The sequence below is a fragment of the Toxorhynchites rutilus genome, chromosome 2, assembly GCF_029784135.1.
Source record: "Toxorhynchites rutilus septentrionalis strain SRP chromosome 2, ASM2978413v1, whole genome shotgun sequence".
Classification (NCBI taxonomy): Eukaryota; Metazoa; Arthropoda; class Insecta; order Diptera; family Culicidae; genus Toxorhynchites; species Toxorhynchites rutilus.
The window spans coordinates 332,121,581-332,141,062 of NC_073745.1; the positions used below are offsets into that span (position 1 = coordinate 332,121,581).

The following is a 19,482-nucleotide window of genomic DNA, read 5'->3' on the forward strand; positions in this document are numbered from 1 at the left end:
ATAGTGCTTCGAGATGGTGCGCATATAAGATTCTGATGAGAGAATAATATTATTATGCGCATTGTGGTACCTACTTCGTGTGAAAGGTATGTGGGATGCCTTGTGATCACATATAGCGTCTATCAGATCAATTGCTGTGGAACTTTCGCTTTCTGTTTAACGTTTTTATCATATTCAATGCCAAAGAGAGGTAGTTTTTTTAGGGAGGTTATTTCATTATATTAAGGCAGTAGCCTTTTTCCCGGAGACGAAAAAATATTATGATTTAAAGTCTCCGTGCACATAGCAAAATAAGAAGAAGATTTTTTTTATCGATGGAGCTGTTTTTGAAATCAACACGAGAAAAAAATTTGAACCGTGTCATGTTTCTCAAACTTACGCAGTACGCAAAGCACTTTCGAAAACTTCTTAGAAATCCACTATTTTCCTAGTGGTAGGAGCGATCGATATCTCGGAAAGTATCCATTAATTCATTCCAGATTTATGCTCGTTGGAAGCTGAAAAGTCGTATTAAAGAAAATATTTCACTGTTTCCAGCTTGATTCATTCTGTTGTCAGCTTTTGAAAATGAAAGACAGCAAAGAGAAAGTTCGGAAAATTGTACAATTTTTCTTCAATCATAGTGAAAATACAACCCTGGAGGATAAATTGCCATACAAATAAAACACAAACTTCTACATAACTTGAGAAATAATCCAGCAAGCCAAATTTCGGATGTGAGGGTTTTCGGGTGAAATGTTTCAATAATGGTATGCCACCACTCTGCCACCCTCTGGAATGGAGAAGGGGTCCCTTAAAAGTAATACACATATTTCAACTAAACATATTCCAACCAAACATGACAATTGAAAATTTTCGGAAAACTATGAAAAAGAAGGAAAAGTTCGAACAATTCAATTCGCATATGTTCTACAATTACATATTGACAAGCGTTATTAGTCCATTTGATGTTTGCGCTAACGAAATTGATCTTCGTTCGAAAGTCGAAATGGATTTTAATATGATAAAACTAGGAGCGCGTTGTCTTCTATCTATATAAATAAAAATGGATCGCCGAATGTTTCGATAAGAGCAAAACTCGAGAAAGGAATTGTCCGATCCAGGCCTGTCTTTATTCTATCATATTTTCTGTATCAAACATTTATTCCATGTAACGGAGAAACATATTATTTGCAAGTGGTTGAAAAATCTTGAACGAGAATTGTGTCTGAAAATAATCTGATTTTATAATGACGAATTTTGGTAGAAGTACTAGGAATTTATAGTAAAAGGAAATTGTGATTGGACCCATTAACGTGCGCTTAATAAAAAAACGTGGATGTGATAACGAAAAATAAATTTTGGGCGAGATGAAGTTTGCCGGGTCAGCTAGTTCTATATATTTTACAAAACATTATACCCAAAGAAATGATCTACAGATTATACTCTGCGGCACCTTTTGCAGAACGGTAACAGAATCGAATCGATTATGTTTTCTCGGCAGAGGCGAAAGTAATCGCATCAAAACATTCACCTTCAGTTTTCAAACGAACAGTATAGCTCTCACAACAGTAGAATACCTTCTTCACACAAATTACCACCTTAAGATTAAGTCTATTTTATCTCGGAAACAACGCATGAATTCGCAAAAATTCAATGATCGATCGGAAAGTGATCAATAAATTCAGAAACACTCCACACATTTCCACACAAATATTTCCTATCAATTCGCAAAGTTGCTTGAATGACCAATGTTTTTACACCCAAAATGTTTTATTGCAATCTGAGATGGTGCTGTCAGTAGCTAGTCGAGGTGGCATGAAATTCGTCTCATTCCTAATGCTGATATCACACATCGCTGATTTCAAATATCATAGTTTTCCCGATATAAAGGAAGATATCGCTGTTAACTTTTCGAATGTAAGCAAAACATTGCGTCGAAAGCCCCAACGCTGTGTGAGTCTTCTGCCAGCCAGTATCCATAAAATAGCTGCCCTGCTGTGAAGTGGTCGTAAAGAGAAAAAAAAAAGCAGAGGATAGAGAGAATTCAATATCAAAAAGAGCATAAAGAGTGTTCCATCCACAACAACAGCTTGAACAGCAGCAAAGTTAAAAACTACGTGTTTGATATATTGCAAATAATTTTTTTCACAAATGAAAAATGAGCAAAACATTTGTATTATACTTTGTTCACGTTTCTCAAGTTCAGATACGGCTCATAGTTCTTGAGGAATAATTGATCAATAATTTCTCTTACCAAAATCGATACACCCTTTTTGAGAATTCACTCTTGAGTCAAAATAATCCCAATTCCGAGTGGGAAACTCTCATTTCCTCTTGTCTAAAACAAATACAAACCTTCATTCAAGTCAAAAATGTATGTTTCTTATTCTAAAATTGATTATTCAATTTTCGCATATTCGTGCATTGTTTCCGGGTTAGAAATAGCGTCAAAGTGCAGTGTATTTACACCGGTTGTGAAGAAGGTATTTTCCAGCGGTGAGAGCTGTGTTCTTCGGGGGAAAACTGAAGGTGGAAATTTGTTCCGTATCGGTTGCTGTCACCACCCCTACCACAACACAATCGATTATGTTAGGATTTTATGTTGCTGTTCCGTAAAAAGTTCTGCATAGCATAATTAGTGGGTTATTTCTTTGGAAATAATTTTTTTTTGAAGCGCTTTGCTAAGATTCATTAATTTGGATTTTTAAGCGAGATCACAGTGATTGTTTTGAAAAAAAAAAACTATAGCGAGTTGTATCCGATAATCGATCACTAGTCATTTGTCGTTTTTGTGGGGTTATTCTTCTTCTTAGCGCTGTAGCTACATTTTTATATACAGGTCGGACTCGATTACACCCATACCTCGCTATACGGCCCCTCTTTATACGGTATTTCGCTACAACGGCCCTCTTCAATTCAGGCACGTTTTAGATTTACGGCCTAAAATGTTTCGTTATAACGACAAAATAAAATTTGAGGATTGGTACAAAAATCACTTTTGTACAGAAGTGAAAAAAAATAAACTGAAGCAACAACAAAATATTAGGTATGTATATATCCACAGATTCCACGTAACATGAAGATTTTTCATTTTTGTTTATAGATTATTGTTGGTTTTTAAGTATGTATGTTGTATGTATTGTATGTTTTAGGTTTATGTTGTGTATATATTTTTGATTCAAATGAAATAAATTTGAATGAATTTAAGTTTTGATTCAAATGAAATAAAAGTAAAAAGATAAAATGCATTTTGAATTATAAACCATGTTACATATTTAACAAATTTGGAACCCGATCTGATTGAATTTTTATTAGAATAATTGAATCCTTATACAGCCTTTCGCTTTGTGGCCAAATTTCGTGGAACGTATCTCGGCCGTAAAGCGAGGTATGGGTGTATATACAGAGAATAAAATATGTCAACGTTAAACTGAAAGTTAATTGGCTATTATGTGTACAGTGAAGTAAAAATCTTGATTTTGGTAGTTTCTACTTGTAGATTCACCAGGAATTGTTTAAAAAGATATTGTAGCGGTTTTCAAAAAGATAGAAGTTGACTGTCACAGAAAGAATTGTAGAGCGGTTAGGGAGCTTAATTTGGCTAATGAAAACATTCAAGTTTATTATGTTTTTTTTTGTATAAAATTAAGGATCACTACTACTACTACTTTTAAGTTTAAGTCATTTCTGAAATGATACTTTAATCCACTAATTTGAAAGTTTCACAACTGTATCCAGTATAAAATTCTTTCATCTTTCAAATGAAAGCAACAGAACTGTCCTACGTAGCGTAATTTTTGGATTAGAACCAGTCAAAGTTAAACAAAACCCGTTGAAATTCGAACTTATGCGTAGAACGTTTTTTCATCAAATTCGATTTTCTATCATCTCCTGGAGGTATTCGGATTGTTTATATGAGAAAGGTATTTTATGACTTTTTATATTCAAAAAGCAAAAAATATATGTATAAAAACAAGTAAAAAAAACTTCTTTTACTCGATTATATACAGTGAAAAGAAATCGGAGTCCGTCGAGTCCGTCCTGTATCTAAATTTCTATTGAAAAAACATTAAAATCGCATAATCGCTTAATGGCAATGCATAAACAAAACAACAATGTGTGCATGTAGTGCAAAAATACATAAGCGCTCTCCACCAGACAAATAACATATCGAACAAATCTTGGAGAATTTCGGTAGCGATTGATTGTAGATTCCAATAATCAGAATACGGTTGGAACAAAAATAGTCATTAACGTGAACATTTTATCATGAAAACGTGACGTATTTTCTGATTTAGCATTAGGCAATTGATTAATTGTAGAAGAGAACGAAGGCAGAAGAATGGGATGGGTTTTCCCTTCAAAGTCGAAGAAAAGTGAGATAAACTTGGTAAGAAAACACGGAAGTAAAACCGAAACCAAACGACGATGGAAAAAAAAATTATTAGATCATTTCCGAATAGTCTCTGTCGTTATATTTGTTGCATCAGTGGTTCGATTTGTATTTGCCGAATGTCTGCAAAAATTATCCCCATTTTGCGATACGCTTCCTCCGTAATTCGATAGTAGCGTCGTGTGGCCATCAGATCGGAAGATTCCCACACACACACACATCGAGAAGAAAAGTTTTATTGATCAATGATGCGTTCGATGGGTCTTCTTCTTCTTCTTTTCCTCGTTCGCAATCAATAACAACGTTCAGAGTGCAAGATGAAAAAAGTTTTCGGAAAATAAATGTCATGTCCACTGGGGCTCACTATCACCCGGGCTATTATCAGCTTCACGGAATAAGAAAACGGAAACGTTCTCGTCTCGACCATGCTCGGGAAGTGTGAAACGTAGAAAAGTTTGTTTTACTCTCGGTTTGGAAGCATTTTTCTCGAATACCAAAACATACGAGCATATAAGCAGCTTTTGCAGAACTCAAAACTTTTTGAACGACGAATTGACTTTACTAGTCCTAGAGTGACTTTTTGCATATAGTACACCCGTCTAAGGATAGAGGAAAATACCCAAAGCTCAGTAATATAAAGATGGTAATTTGCGAATATAAATCCACCAACAGATCAATTATTCTGTTATAAGTTAAAATTCAATTCGTCGCACACAGTACTCCGACCGTCCGATCGGGACTTCAATGCAATAAATTTCCCTTTGACATCGGTTCACACAGCCAACAAGTGGACGACCATGGGATCAGGGATATCTTCTCTTGCGCGAAAAAAATGTCCATATTCGAATTTCAGAATAGCCCCTCCGTAGACGGGGGAAAGAGAGGCGGTGGGAGGAGTTACACGGAGCAGTGGTGTAAAACACGACACCCGACAAGACGGGGGTCGCCCGCCCCGCGAATAACAGGCTGGCTGCACATCTGCGATTGAGATCGTTAATCATTTTTCGAGCTCTGGTCACAAATCAGACGTTACCAGCGAGGGGCTGATCCGTATTCGTGGTATTCGTGCAGTAGAGTTGTTCGGAACCATCGATGGATGGCACCATTTAGGGCTAGGGTACAGTTATGCAGTCAGCAACAGAAACAGGGGTTGGACTGAATCGAAATAAATTGAAGGAATGAATGGAACGGTTATATCGATAGGCGTGAAAATTCCCGGAAAAGCGCCACTGCAATTCGAAAAATACCAGATAGGTTCATTCGCTCGCTACAAATACTCTAAATGAACAGCGATAAACATTGTATTCTATCGTTCCAATGGTTCCCATGGATGCTGTTTGCGTGCCTCGACAAAACATCAAAGTGTATTGCAAAAGAACGGCATAATGAGACCACGCGGAAAACTGCCGGGCAGACAGGAAAATTTAATTAAATCTATCCATTATTGTGACATTGCGCTAATAGCCTAAGGTTACTGAAAATTCAGGGGACCGCGCTATAACAATTCAATCGAGTGTTGGTTTACAACACCGTTTTAGGCAATATAATTAGTAGTCGCGAGATTGCTGTTGTGAATGAAATGTGCTATTTGGAACATACCTGTTTCGATCGTAGTGTGAAATCAATTTGGTGCTCTTGAATAAGGTTTACCTGGAGAAAAAAAAAACGGAAATGACAATGAGTAAAATGTTTTCATAAATATTGAATATTATGTCATTGACTGCCGAGCAAACTGTAATTAAATTATACGGTTCATGTATTCTCACTCTCACTCTCACTCCCACTCTCAATCACCAAATTTCCAGCTTAAATACTAATACAAAACAGATAAACGTGTTCTCTTTCTAGAGGCGAATGAACTCTTAGAGTTTAAAGCCTCTATAATTTTACAAAGAACGAACGTATTCTCTCAGGTGCTCATGCTTAAAGAAAGAATGCAATTCTATAAAATATTACAATTTGTTTTCTTGACAATTCTATTGACATGGACAAGCCATTTATGTTTTAAATTTTTTTATGTTTAAATCTGAACACAGCATACAAATGTTTTCCATTGAGCTTCGTATGTATGTTACATTGTATTTCATTAGTCCAATTCATTATCAGGTAATTTGACAAAAATCATAGTCATAACTCACTTCCGTCACCTCAATGAATGATATTCGGATAAACGTAATACAACCGTTTTTTCTGCTCTTATTCTGATTTTGAATTTTTTTTAATATTTTCAATATTCTAAACTATTTTGAATAGCAGAACTGATTTTTTTGGTTTAATTCATCAATTTTCTAGGATAAATGATAAACTCTATCTCAAATGGCCACTTTAAGGCAACAATATGAATCGTCTAATTGAAGATGTCTAAATACTTCGTTGCGTGATACAGCAGAAATCAGTACTGTCTTTTGATTTTTATGGTTTTTTCTCTCATGATTTCAATAAAACATTGGACATGATCTAATTTATAAAAATACTAACAGACCCGGCAAATTTTGGCCCGCCTTAATTTATTTTTTCTTACTGTTCTTCGGACGCAACTGCAGAGCATATGCGTAATCGATTTGTTCAAATTCTACCATTTTTCTTCAACATTCTCTAACTTATTACATCATTCTAATCCGGGTGGAGACGAAATGAAGACAACTCAAATTTTACAATTGTTATACGTACGAACAGAATCTTTGGTTTTATATATAAGACTAGCTGACCCGGCAAACTTCGTCCCGCCCAAAATTTGTTTTTTATTATCAATACCTTCAAACATTCACGTTTTCTTACTAAGCGCAAGTTCATGAGTCCAATCGCAGAACTGTTCATTGATTGATCTTCTAATCGACCCCGTTGAATTTACCTTTTACTATAAAATTCCTAGTACTTCTACCAAAACTCATCATTATAATATCAGATTATTTTCAGACACAATTCTCGTTCAAGATTTTTTAACCACATGCAAATAATATGTTTCTCCGTTACATGGAATAAATGGATGACACAGAAAATATGATAGAATAAAGACAGACCCCTTCCCTCTTCTCCCCTTAGAGAGGGGGTGGAGTGTCTATTCACCATAGAAACGTTTCGTGCCTCCTAAAACCTCCACATGCCAAATTTAGTTTCATTTTCTTGATTCATTCTCAAGTAATGCAGAAATTTGTGTTTCATTTGTATGGCAGCCCCCACCCCCCTTCCCCCCCTTAGAGAAGGGGGTGGAGTGTCTTACCACCATAGAAACATTTATTGCACCCTAAAAGATCCAGATGCCTAATTTGGTTGCATTTGCTTGAATAATTCTTGAGTAATGTCGAAATTTGTGATTCGTTTGTATGTCTTGTGCTAGAAAATCGGTCTGAAATTTTTCAATGGCCAAAAATATATACGAGGTTTCCACTTGTCTAACTTGTGTAACTTGTCTAACTCATCTAACTTGTCTAACACGTATAAATTGTCTAACTTGTACAACCTGTTTAGCGTGTTTAATTTGTTTTCAAGTTGTTCAACTTATTCAATTTGTTTAACTTGTTTAGCTTGCCTAGCAGGTCTAGCTTTTCTAACGTTTCTAATTTCTCTAACTTGTATAACTCTGTTAAACTGTTAAACTCGTTTAACTTGTTGAACTCGTCGAACTTGTCTAACTGATCTAATTTGCCTAATTCGTCTGACCACATTGTCTAATTTGTCTATCCTGTCTAAATCGTCTAACTCCTCTAACTTATCTATCTAACTTATCTTGCCTAAATTATCTAACTTGTTTAGCTTGTTTTTTAGCTTGTTTAACTTGTCTACTTTGTCTAACTTGTCTAACCTATTTCAATTGTTTAGCTTGTTTAACTCTTTTGTTTTTTTTTGTTTGACGGGTCAATCTGTTAATCTGATTTGATGTAGGACTGCGTTTTTAATTTCAAAATTGCTTAACTTGTTTAACTTGGTAATCTTGTTTGATTTTTCTGACTTGTTATACTTGTTTCATTTATTTAGCTTGTTCGTCTAGTGTAACTTATTGAACTTGCTTCACTATGTGTCTAATCTATTTTTGTCAATATATTTTTCCAGTATAATCTCTAAACTTTATGCTTTTATTATTCAATATTTCTACTATCGTTTAAAATTCCCTTAAAAGAAATATTACGGCAAATTATTTTCACTGGGATCCAAACGTCAGCGCTCTATTCAGCTAGTCAGCTCGCTTCCATCCTACTAACATTGTTCAGTGTTTCGTCTACTTTTATTTGCTTTGAATCAAATGAAGCCTTACCCCAGGAAGCTCAAGCGAGTATTTTTTAGGTAAGAGTATTTTAGGTTAGGTAAACATTTCATGACGATAGAAGGCGAGCGCTTACAGTGCTGCACCAGTGAGATAGTGAATAACAAAGTATTCCTTTTTTAAAACAATCCAATCGCGTTTACTCCGTTTTATTTGGTCCATCTGTTTTATCTTTTTCTATGTATTTTGTCTGTTTCATTAGCTCTATCTGTTTCATCTGTTTGATCTGTTGTATCTTTTTTATCCGTTTTGTCTGTCTAATCTACTCAAACTGTTGTATCTGTTTTGTGCTTGTTTTATTGGTTTTATTTATTTTATTTGTATTATTAGTTTTATCAGTTTTATCAGGTTCTGTTTTATCCGTTTCATCTGTAGGATTTGTTTTATTTGTTTCATCTTTCATATCGTTTGATGTACTTTATCTGTTTAATCTATTTTGTTTGGGGTTTTTGATAACTTTTAGGACCGACTGCCTCTCGTTTATCTTTCATCTGTTTGTCTGCCAATTCGTAATATGTACCCGTCTTGGTTTACTCATAGGATGCCATGAGACGAATCGATCATAAAACACGTCTCACCATGTCTGCGGACCTACCTTCCATGAGATTGAATCCTAGATAAACAATGTCGAGACGGTGATAGTTTTCCGTACATCTGTATTATTTGTCTTATTTGATCTATCTGGTTCATCTGTTCTATCTATTCAATCTGTTTTATCTGTTTTATCTTTTTATTCATTGTATCCGTTTTAACTGTTTTAATTTTTTAGTTGTTTATCTGTTTTTTTGTTTCTTCTGTTTTATCGATTTTATTAGTTTTATTTCTTTTTTATCCCTTTTGTTTATTTTAGGCTCATTAGCATTTTAGCTGTAACAGAGCCGAATTTTAATCGTGTATATGTCACATGTTTATCATATCTATAATTAGCACATTACACAGTTACCATTTTTCGGCGTTAGAGTATTCCCTTCTTATACCATTACACATGGTACACATTTACACAGTAGCCATTTAGGCGTAAGAGTTTTCCTTCTGTTCTTCCATTATCCTTGACAATTTCACCTGTTTCATCTATGTTATTTCATCTATCTGATTTTTTTTATGTTTTATCCGTTTTATTTTAGTTATTTGTGTCATTCATATTATCTATTTCGTCTGTTTTATCTATTTCATTTGTTTTGTCTGTTATATCTGTATTATTCGTTTTATCTATTTATCTGCTTATCTTTTTACCTGCTTATCTATTTAGTTATATCTGATTCGGCTATTTCACCTGTTTTGTATGTGTTATCTCATCTATCTGATTTATTTGTTTATGCTTTTTTATCCGTTTGTTTGTGTATTTCTCTATTTTATCTATGTATCTATGTTCTATGTTCGATTTCAGCAATGACAGAGTTATAGATTTTTTTTGTTTCCGAATCTGTTGCCTCAATCTGGATCTACATTAAAAGTACTGCTTTCATTTGAAAGATGAGATAATTTAGTACAGGATATAGTAATGGAACATCTAAATTAGTGGATTTTAATAACATTTTGGAAGTGAAAAACTTAAAAGTTAATAATTTTAATGTGTTATTATTAATTTTATCCTAAAAAATTATATTGAATCGATATCGACAATTACAATTCCTGGTGGAAAATTCAAGCAAAATCTTCAAAAATCACGATTTTTACCTCACTGTACATGTAATATCTACTTAAATTTTACCTTAACGTTGGAAGGTTACATTTCTTCTTGAAATAAGTCATATTTGAAAAATAAAAATAAAATTCCAAACTGTCCAAAATTCCGAGTCCAAAATTGTATATAATCGAATCACATATAATCGAGTCCGACCTGTATTAGTTTTATCTGGTTGGACTATTTTCCTGTTTTATTTGTGTTATTCCATCTATCTGATTTTATTTTTTGATATTTTATGTTTCATCTGTTTTATTTGTGTTATTTATTACATCTATTCTATCGGTTTATATGCTCATCTTTTTACCTGTATATCTGTTCTATTTGTACTATTTTCATTTGTCTTATCTGATATATTCGTTTTGTCTTTTTCATTTGTTTCATCTAGTTCTCTGATTCTTGTTTCGTTGTAGTGTTCATAATTTTTGAAAGGTTCATGTTTCTTCCGTTAGATCTGGAAGTTGAAGAGGGTTGCGCTCAGAACCACCGTTTTTATGTGTATTCGTGGGCCGAACAACTATCTTAAACGATGAATCAGCACTCGTTCCGCTATGCAATTAGCTCGAAACGATTGGGAAATATGTATTGAATATTTTCATATCACAATCATTTATCCGCTTCCAACGATTGATTCCACTTCATTGATCTCCCCTCCCCTCCCCTACTCCGCCACGTCTAGGGTGTTGTGCGATCATCGTACAAAGAAAGCAAGCTTCCTCGTAATCCAGTTCTCGCTCAAACAATAGTTTCGCGCCAGCATTGTTGAAAAGAAGAAGAAAGAAACCCCTGCTCCCGAGCACAAACACACACACACGCGCGCTCCAACGACTTTGAACACAGCGTTAGCCAGCGCTTCTAGGAGAATAATTAGGTTCATCTTTCACGTCTCTGTCCCGTTCACCCGGTTCACCCAACGGAACCACGATTTTTGCCATCCGATCCATTAAGGGGGTATCCTCCTTCTGCTTGTACGCGCGCGCTCTATAACTACAATGGCTCCGAGTGACGATAAACGTTCGTATCCTCCTCCTTCTTCTTGTATCACGATTCGCCACTAGTAGAATGGGGAAGGAAGCATCAGGAGGGGGTAGTGTTACATCAAAGTGTAGGAGCCAGCAAAGACCGTTGGGGGAGACGACAAGCTTATTGATCCGTTGAGATTGCGCTGGGATTTTCAACCGGTTTCGGGATGGTTTTCTTTGCATCAGTCATTCGATAGCAGAAGATAGAAGGGGGGAGGAGGTGGGCGGTTTGAAAGCGAGCCAAAAAGCGGAGAAACTTGGGAGTCGAAAGGACAAAGAGCGCGTCTTATCGGAGCGTATAACAAGACCCTCGGGGAGCGATAGCGAAAGAAAGAGATTGATTTTGGCCCGAGGTGGAAATGATACACTGTGGCAAATTTGCAAACACAAAATTTGCTTCGCAGTTCAGGAACTTTGGCCAGCTTAGCTTACAGTGTACAAATCGATGGAAGCAATACTCGGGATAAGCCATTCTTTGGCACGGGTGAACCGAATTTCGGGCACACGTAACAAATAGTTCGCGTTTGCGATACCGAACTAAGCATCTGCTTCAAAACAGGGTACATAAATTTAGAAAATACCGGAGAATGCCGAGTTAGATACTGTGAACTTGCTCGCAGTACAAACGAAAATTGATATATTCATTCAATTATCGATATGAAGCGTTTAGTGCCGTCGCAAATCTTCCTGTGATGCTTATCTACAAGACGACAGAAGGGTAGCAGAGCTTCGGGGCTTTTCGCGTACATAATACTTATTCGCAAGCTTGTCTCCATAAATAGTGTGCAGGGTGCAGGGTCATAAATGTGTTTCCGATTCGGTTCCCTGCCGTTGTGAAAGCAAAGGATTTATCGGAAGGATAAAAGACGTGCCTTCATGCCCGGGGTCGAGTGGGTATTCGCGCTAGGACGCCAGAAAAAAGGGCAAAGGACACAACGGAACCTGAAGCGCTTGAAGGGGGTGGTGGGGGGTGGGAGTTGTGTGTATATTTATAGTTCATTAGTTGGGAATGATGAATCGGGTGGTGGATAAAAAATCGACGTTCTGATGAAGGGAATGTGAAAAATTGAAACCAACAAGACATGAACATTGTCTCAGAGAACGAAAATCGATTTCTCAAAAAAACCATTTAATTTGTTCACAGTCCTGTGATGATAAACTAAGCGAATAATCGTGTAATGTAACATTTCGCACCATCATACACAAATTGTTTGCCTAATAGCAAAGTTTGTTCGCCCAATTTGCCCTCCACAGAACTCCCTCTCTACGCCACGCCCTAAATAGCTATACGCTGTCCAAAAAATAAACCGCGAACGGCAAATAAAAGTTTTATTCACTTCTCGTGCCCTGCTGCAGTACGCGGGCCAAAGCCAAAAGCGGCTCCCGAAAAAACACACAGGTAGACAAACTTTCACATATTCCAAAACATTCTCCTTTTGCGATTATTAGAAGCACCGGTGAACTATTAAACGCCCGACGTCCAATAGCAAAAAAAAAACGGAACCATTCCACCACAACTGGCAGTTTATTTAATTCTGCTTTTCGGAAAATTTCCATTCACAATATTTCCTTTCGACGGACGACGAACGGACGGACGGATGGACGGATGGACGGCTGGCTGCTGCTGGTATCCCCCATAAAACGGTTCGGTTGGTGCGAAAGTTCGAGTTATGATCTGGCCAGAAATAACAACAGCTACAGCAACACAAACCCCGAAACACTATTATTGCGCTCGGTTGGTTGGTTGGTTGAGACTCCCAGAAGGGACACGGACACGTTCAGGCTGGGTTGCGCGAAACTGGCCTGGACCACTTTCCACAGGCCAAGACAGGGTCCGAATGGGTGCTCAAACTTTTCCAATTACCCGAATCGTGTGCTGGCCGGTTTCCTGTTGGGAAGGTATAACTTTTTTCTGCTACTTCCGGGGCGATAAAGAACTGCGACGTTTCAAGGCAGGGAACGTGGGCTTAGTTTGAGGGTGGTGTTCTAAATGCGTTCTGTCTACGTTTAATATGCACTTTGTATAAATTGTTTCGTAACAATGACAAATATTCAATCGCTTGATTATAGCAACCATTATCTAGATAATTCAATTTTATGTATCCGATAAATTTGTCAGACTAAGTTCAGATTTTACATGCATCTTACACGTCTTGACGTGAAAACTTGACATAAAAACTGTACTCTAAGTCGAATGATATGAATACGATTTACATAAAACATGTTTAGTAGGTTCAAGTTTTTACCGCAGCAAGCTGAACTTCAGTGAGAAGCCACTTACAAACGTAATTAGAAAATAGACGGGTTTTTTAAGCTCGTGGGTTTATGGAGTTTATAAAAAGACTACACCAAAAAGTTATAAGAATACCGAAAGACAAACAAATGGTGAAGACTATCTAAGAGCAAAATAAGAGACACTTTGCAAAAAATCACGCATCAAAAATTTCACGTTAAAATGCTCTCTCTCTCTCTGTTTTACTCTCAGAAAACACTTTCCGTGTAGAAGTAGCGTAAAAGTAGATCCAATTTCATTTCATAATATGGTGTTATATTCTCGTGTGTTGGTATGACAACACCAGTGGTTGTATGGAACAGCCTTACAACCCAGCCGGTCTTGGTTCAATCTCTGATTGATATCGTTTGGGATTTTTTTGGGGTGTACCTCATTTCTTACCGATTGGGAATAAATTCGCCACAAAAAAAAGGGAGTCGGTTTAGGGCCACCATTGTTAAACGTTTCGAAAAAATCTGATCCTATTTTGTCTCTGGCAAAGATAACTTCCAGGATCGCCAAAAATTGCATCGAGTAGATCTTTCCAATCAACTAATTCATTTTCCGACCGGATTATTCACGCGAAAGTCATATTTGAAAAAACCATATTGTTTTAGGTTAGGGAAAAAGTAATCCATCATTTTTGGATGAAATTCAAAACTATATTTTTTTCGGGTTGTCCGGTTTGGATCAAATATGCACCGTTTTGTTGTAAAATTTGTTGCCATTCTGAAAGAAGCTCAATAATGTATCTATCATAGAAGTATTAGTCCTTGTTGGCACTAGCAATAGATTTTTACAATCTTCTCTTGATCCCATCACTTATCTTATCACTCTGGAAATTTTGCAATGCGAGAAAAAGGTGGTAATCGCTTGGTGCCCGGTACGGACTCGGAATTGTGTGGCCTTGCGTTGTCCTGATGGAACGCAACGCCTCTTCTGTTGGCCAATTCTGGACGTTTCTGGTCGTTTGCTAGCTTCGAACAGTCCATTTGATGACAGTTGAGTAGAAAAATAGAGAAAAAATTTAAAAAAAATAAAAAAAAAATTAAATAAATTAAATTGCTCGTATTTTATTATTGCAGTATCGGCACCATAAGCACCATTCACAATTTCAACGGCCTGGCTTGCATTTTCGCCTTTATAGAAGAAAAAATGTAAAATGTACCGAATTTTCTCTTTCAAAAAACAGCAAGATATTTTTTTAGTGAAAAAATTGTATGATCGATATTGATCACCAAAGCCGGCTACCGAGACCATAATGAATAACTTTTTCCCCAACATAATATTTTCAATCAATTGATGCAAACATCTTGGTCGAGTTGCAAATCTTGCATTATTTTCTACATGCCTACATCACTATTCAGATTTTAATTTTACCACACTTATCATCCTATTAGCCGTAAGTTATAGAGGACTATGTAAAGGACACGATCGCAATGATACCGTTTGACTAGAAAGTTATTTTTTTAAATTCATTTATCTATCACTTCGGATATCATCTCCATACAAAAATGCTTTATATTCCAGAAACTACAAATGATAAAAAATTGACGTCTTCGACGAAAGTTCATATTTTAATGAGATCTAAAACTTTGTGAAGTAAACTATATCGCTACCTTGACTTTAAACAAAATTAGGATTAGTTGTATTTTTTTTGAAGAAAACATGAAAAACATGTTGTTAGCAAAAAATTTTTCCCTGAAAAAGTGCCCATCTTCCGATGAATAGATGAATTGTTGGAAATTCTAAGAGCTATTCATATAATTCTTTTGAGCATTAAAAAAAACGTATGCGAGAAAAATGAATTTTAGTTTTTCAATAATATTTTATTCAACAAAATTTGTTTTGAAGAAAATGTTGGTATTTTTCTATATTTTTCTAAAATTTAAACAATTTCCTACATTTCATCCTTTGATCAGAAATTTGTAGATATGATAGTTTTAGAGATATAATTTTTTGTAAAAAATCAAGTAAATTTTGTTGGTCCTTTCCAAACAGTAGTCTTATTCTTATTTAAATATTTCGAATATGCAAAGTTGTTTAAAGTGTTTACAGTTACAACGTTTCACTGCTATCTGAGTGCTGCCAACGGCCAGACGAGTTGGCATGGAAAAATGGTGTATAAAGCTGGTCGGTTACACATGTGACTATGTATCATAGTCATTCTTTTATTAGATTTTTTGGAAGCATTATTGATATTGATGGTAATGAGACCCAAACATAGGAATTGAAAATGGCAAACATACAGAGAGCAACACACATCCACCAAAAATGCAAAGATTATTAGATATTAGATATTAGAAAAAAAATGAAAGAGCTAAGAGGAAAAATAATGAAGAACATAAGCAGAAAAAAATGGAGTTAGAAAAAATATCAAAAATATCAAGAATATCCGTAAACTTTCCTGAAAACATGTATCTAAAACTAATTTTTGGGTATTTATTCATTTATTTGGCCAGCATTTGTACGACGTCGTCCGCTGTGCAGTCGGTCCTCCAGACTTCAATTGGCAACATGCACGCAAAAAAAATCTCATAGAAAGCATCTTTCTATTCAGAGAATGTTTTCTTTGCACGAAACCAAGGATTATTTAATCAGAATTGCAAATGTGCATGAACTCATAGTTCATGCAATTTTTGTAATGCGAACTAAATTTCAAGTTCATTTCTGTGAAAAACTATTCTACGAAGAAATGTTTTTGAATGAACAATTTCTTTCCGTGCATGAAAAGAAACGAAACGAAAGCAATGAATACTGCGACATCGGGTGGTATGTTTGTACATGATGTTCTTGAATTTTTTTTTTTTTTTTTATCTGTATTATAGTGATTTTCAACTCATTTGGCTGGTTCGTCACTTTTTACTTCCATTTTTGGAAGAATGTCGGGAGTGAGAATTGAACTCGTGACCTTTAGCGTGAAAGGCATGGATGTTACCACTACGCCAGATCGCCTCCATAATGTTCTTGAATTAAAAACATCGTGTTTGTTTATGTTTGTGTATTATTGTTCGTGTTTGGGATAGACATCCAACACTGGCGATGATTATGTTTGAGTTCAAACAAAAACAAATCGCGTGGACATGTGTAAGTGTTTTTCGGAAGACTGTGGCCGGGTAAGGGAGTAAATAGTGCCTCCAAACCAAATTGCCAGCTGTATGACAAATATTGTATAGGATATCAAATAAGAAATTTTGGTGGTTTGTTTGAATCCCTATGTGGTTTGACATAGGATCTATAGTGAAAAACGTACTTTTTCGTTTATTTCAAGCCAACCTCAAAAACATCGAGATAAAAATTTGAAAAAAATACTGAATGTGCATCTTTCTACGGTGTATCAAGAAAAATTATCAAAACATTTTTTTTTATCAAAAGTTTTAGTACTGAAAAACTATTGAAATTTTGAAAAAAAATTAGTTTGGGATTTAGAGATTCAGTACTACTTTTCTCATTGTTGTGCGGTAAGGAAAAATATTTTTTTATATTGCCAAATGGTCTGGCTGGGTAAGGTAATAAGAAGTGCCCCCAAACCAAATCACCAGCTGTATGAAAAATATTGTACAGGGTACTAAATAAAAAAATTTCACAGTAGTACCATATATTTGATTTTTTATATGCTACACCATAGGATCTATGGTGATAAACGCACCTTTACATTTTTTTTTCACGCCATTCTCAATAGCTTTGAGATAAAAATAAGAAAAAAATCTGAAAGAACAACTTACTAAGATGTATCGATAAATATCTTCAAACTTTTTTTTTCATAAAAAAAACCTAATAAAAAAGAATTAAATACGCGGTACAAACAAATTTTATATATTTTCTAGTATTTCGAAATTTTTAATAAAAAAATATGTAACTTTGAGACCCACTCCTGCTCCAATTGTTATTTAAATGCGTTTGTATGTGTCTTCTTTTCTACATGTGGCGTAATTTTTTCCTGATTTTTTAGGAGCATTGCTAGGCACAAAAATAATTTTCTTCATCGTCTACATTATTATTTTTATTTTCTTGAAATCGATTATTATATTGTTAGATTGTAAGATTAAAATAAAAATTTGTAATTTTTGTAAGATTAAAATAAAAAAAAATAATAATTTGGATTTTTTTAAGTGTTTTAATCCGAATGATCTTTCCACAAGTACTTTATTTTTTCTCGCAGAGCTCTACCGTACTGCTCTATAATTTGATAAACCATCTAAATCCAATCTAAAGATAATCTCATATATTTTAAGATATGAGAAAAAAAATCTTTGTTCAGCGCAATGCTCTAAATATACCGACAAAATTTAGACATATAAAAAAAAATTAATAAATATAAATGGGTCTCTAAATTCAAAATAAATTTAAAATGTTCAAAGGCAAAAAAAAAATGTTTTTTCAAGCAATCCTCTTAAAAATTCTGGAAAAAATTACGCTAAGTGTGGAAAAACCAAATTATACCAACGCATTTAAATAAAAATAAGGGTGAAGCTGGGTCTCAAAGTAATATTTATTTTTTGAATTTCGAAATGCCTGAAAATATAAATATTTTTTTTTGTACCGCGGAAAACACTCTAAAATTTTTTTAAAAGATCACATATACCTAAAATAGACATAGGAATAAATTTGAATACAAACTAGAGTAAAGGATGTGTCACATCAAATTGCATCACGGAAAAAACACTGTAGAAATTTAATTTTTAGGAATTATATCTTTAGCTTTCGCTTATAATCAGATAAGAGTGTATAGATCACGTTGGCCATGCTTCACTGTAAATTTTTCGTAAATTTGGAAAAATGTTGTCGAACGAAAAAGAGCATCGTGAATTCATCCTGTGCACTCATTTCGAGAATCCGAAGTTGTCACATCGGGACTACGGTAAGATGCTGGGAATCGTCCAATCCACGGTCAGCAGAGTACTAAAACGATACTTCGAGAACCTAACCATCGACCGGAAGGTGAAGAACGGCAAAAATGGATGCTCCGTCAGTGAAAAAGATCACAAGCGCGTAGTTAAGCAGTTTAGACGTGATCCGAGAAGTTCGCTCCGGGATGTCGCCAATAAGCTGAATTTGTCAAGTTCATTCGTCCAGCGGACCAAGCAGCGGGAGGGCCTGCGTACATACAAGGTTCAGAAGGCTCCTAACCGCGACGAAAGGCAAAACATGGTGGGGAAGACGCGAGCCCGGAAGCTGTACACCGAAATGCTGACGAAGCCGCATTGCCTGGTAATGGACGACGAAACCTACGTCAAAGCGGACTTTCGTCAGCTGCCGGGCCTGTTGTTCTTCTCCGCAGAGGACAAATTCAGCGTTCCGGAGGAGATTCGCAAGCAGAAACTATCCAAGTTTGCCAAAAAGTACATGGTGCGGCAAGCGATCTACTCTTGCGGAAAGCGGAGCGCCCCCTTCGTGATGACCGGCACGGTAAACGGGCAGGTTTACCTTAAGGAGTGCCTACAGAAGCGCTTACTACCACTATTGAAGCAGCACGAGGGCCCGACCATCTTCTGGCCGGATCTCGCTTCGTGCCACTATTCATACGACGTGTTGGAGTGGTACGAAGCCAACGGGGTCACCTTCGTGCCAAAGGAAATGAACCCGCCCAACGCGCCGGAGCTTCGCCCAATAGAGAAATATTGGGCGATTATGAAGCAGGCCCTCCGGAAGAACCCAAAAGTTGTCAAATCGGAGGCGGACTTCAAGAGAAAATGGATTTCTGTTCAAAAAAAACTACAACCTGACGTTGTACAGAACCTTATGGACGGGGTAAAGAGGAAGGTGCGAGCATACGGGCTTGAGCTCGAAGTATGAATAAAAAGAAAATGCCAAAAGTTGTTTAATAGTTTTTATTTTACTGTCTAAAATTTTCAAATAGATCGGTTT

At 35.8% G+C, this 19,482-nt stretch overlaps 2 protein-coding genes across 2 annotated transcripts in view; one reads left to right on the forward strand and one right to left on the reverse strand.

Annotated features, from left to right (window-relative positions):
• LOC129764363 (bifunctional heparan sulfate N-deacetylase/N-sulfotransferase) overlaps positions 1-19,482 on the reverse strand; it is a 503,807-nt gene that overhangs the window by 225,938 nt on the left and 258,387 nt on the right. Inside the window, exon 2 of the mRNA XM_055763357.1 lies at positions 5,975-6,025. The gene's annotated coding sequence lies outside the window, so the exon portion shown is untranslated. The remainder of the gene's footprint in view (positions 1-5,974; positions 6,026-19,482) is intronic.
• LOC129767107 (uncharacterized) overlaps positions 12,949-19,482 on the forward strand; it is a 77,869-nt gene continuing 71,335 nt past the window's right edge. Inside the window, exon 1 of the mRNA XM_055767727.1 lies at positions 12,949-13,241. Within this exon, the coding sequence (XP_055623702.1) occupies positions 12,949-13,241 (293 nt within the window). The remainder of the gene's footprint in view (positions 13,242-19,482) is intronic.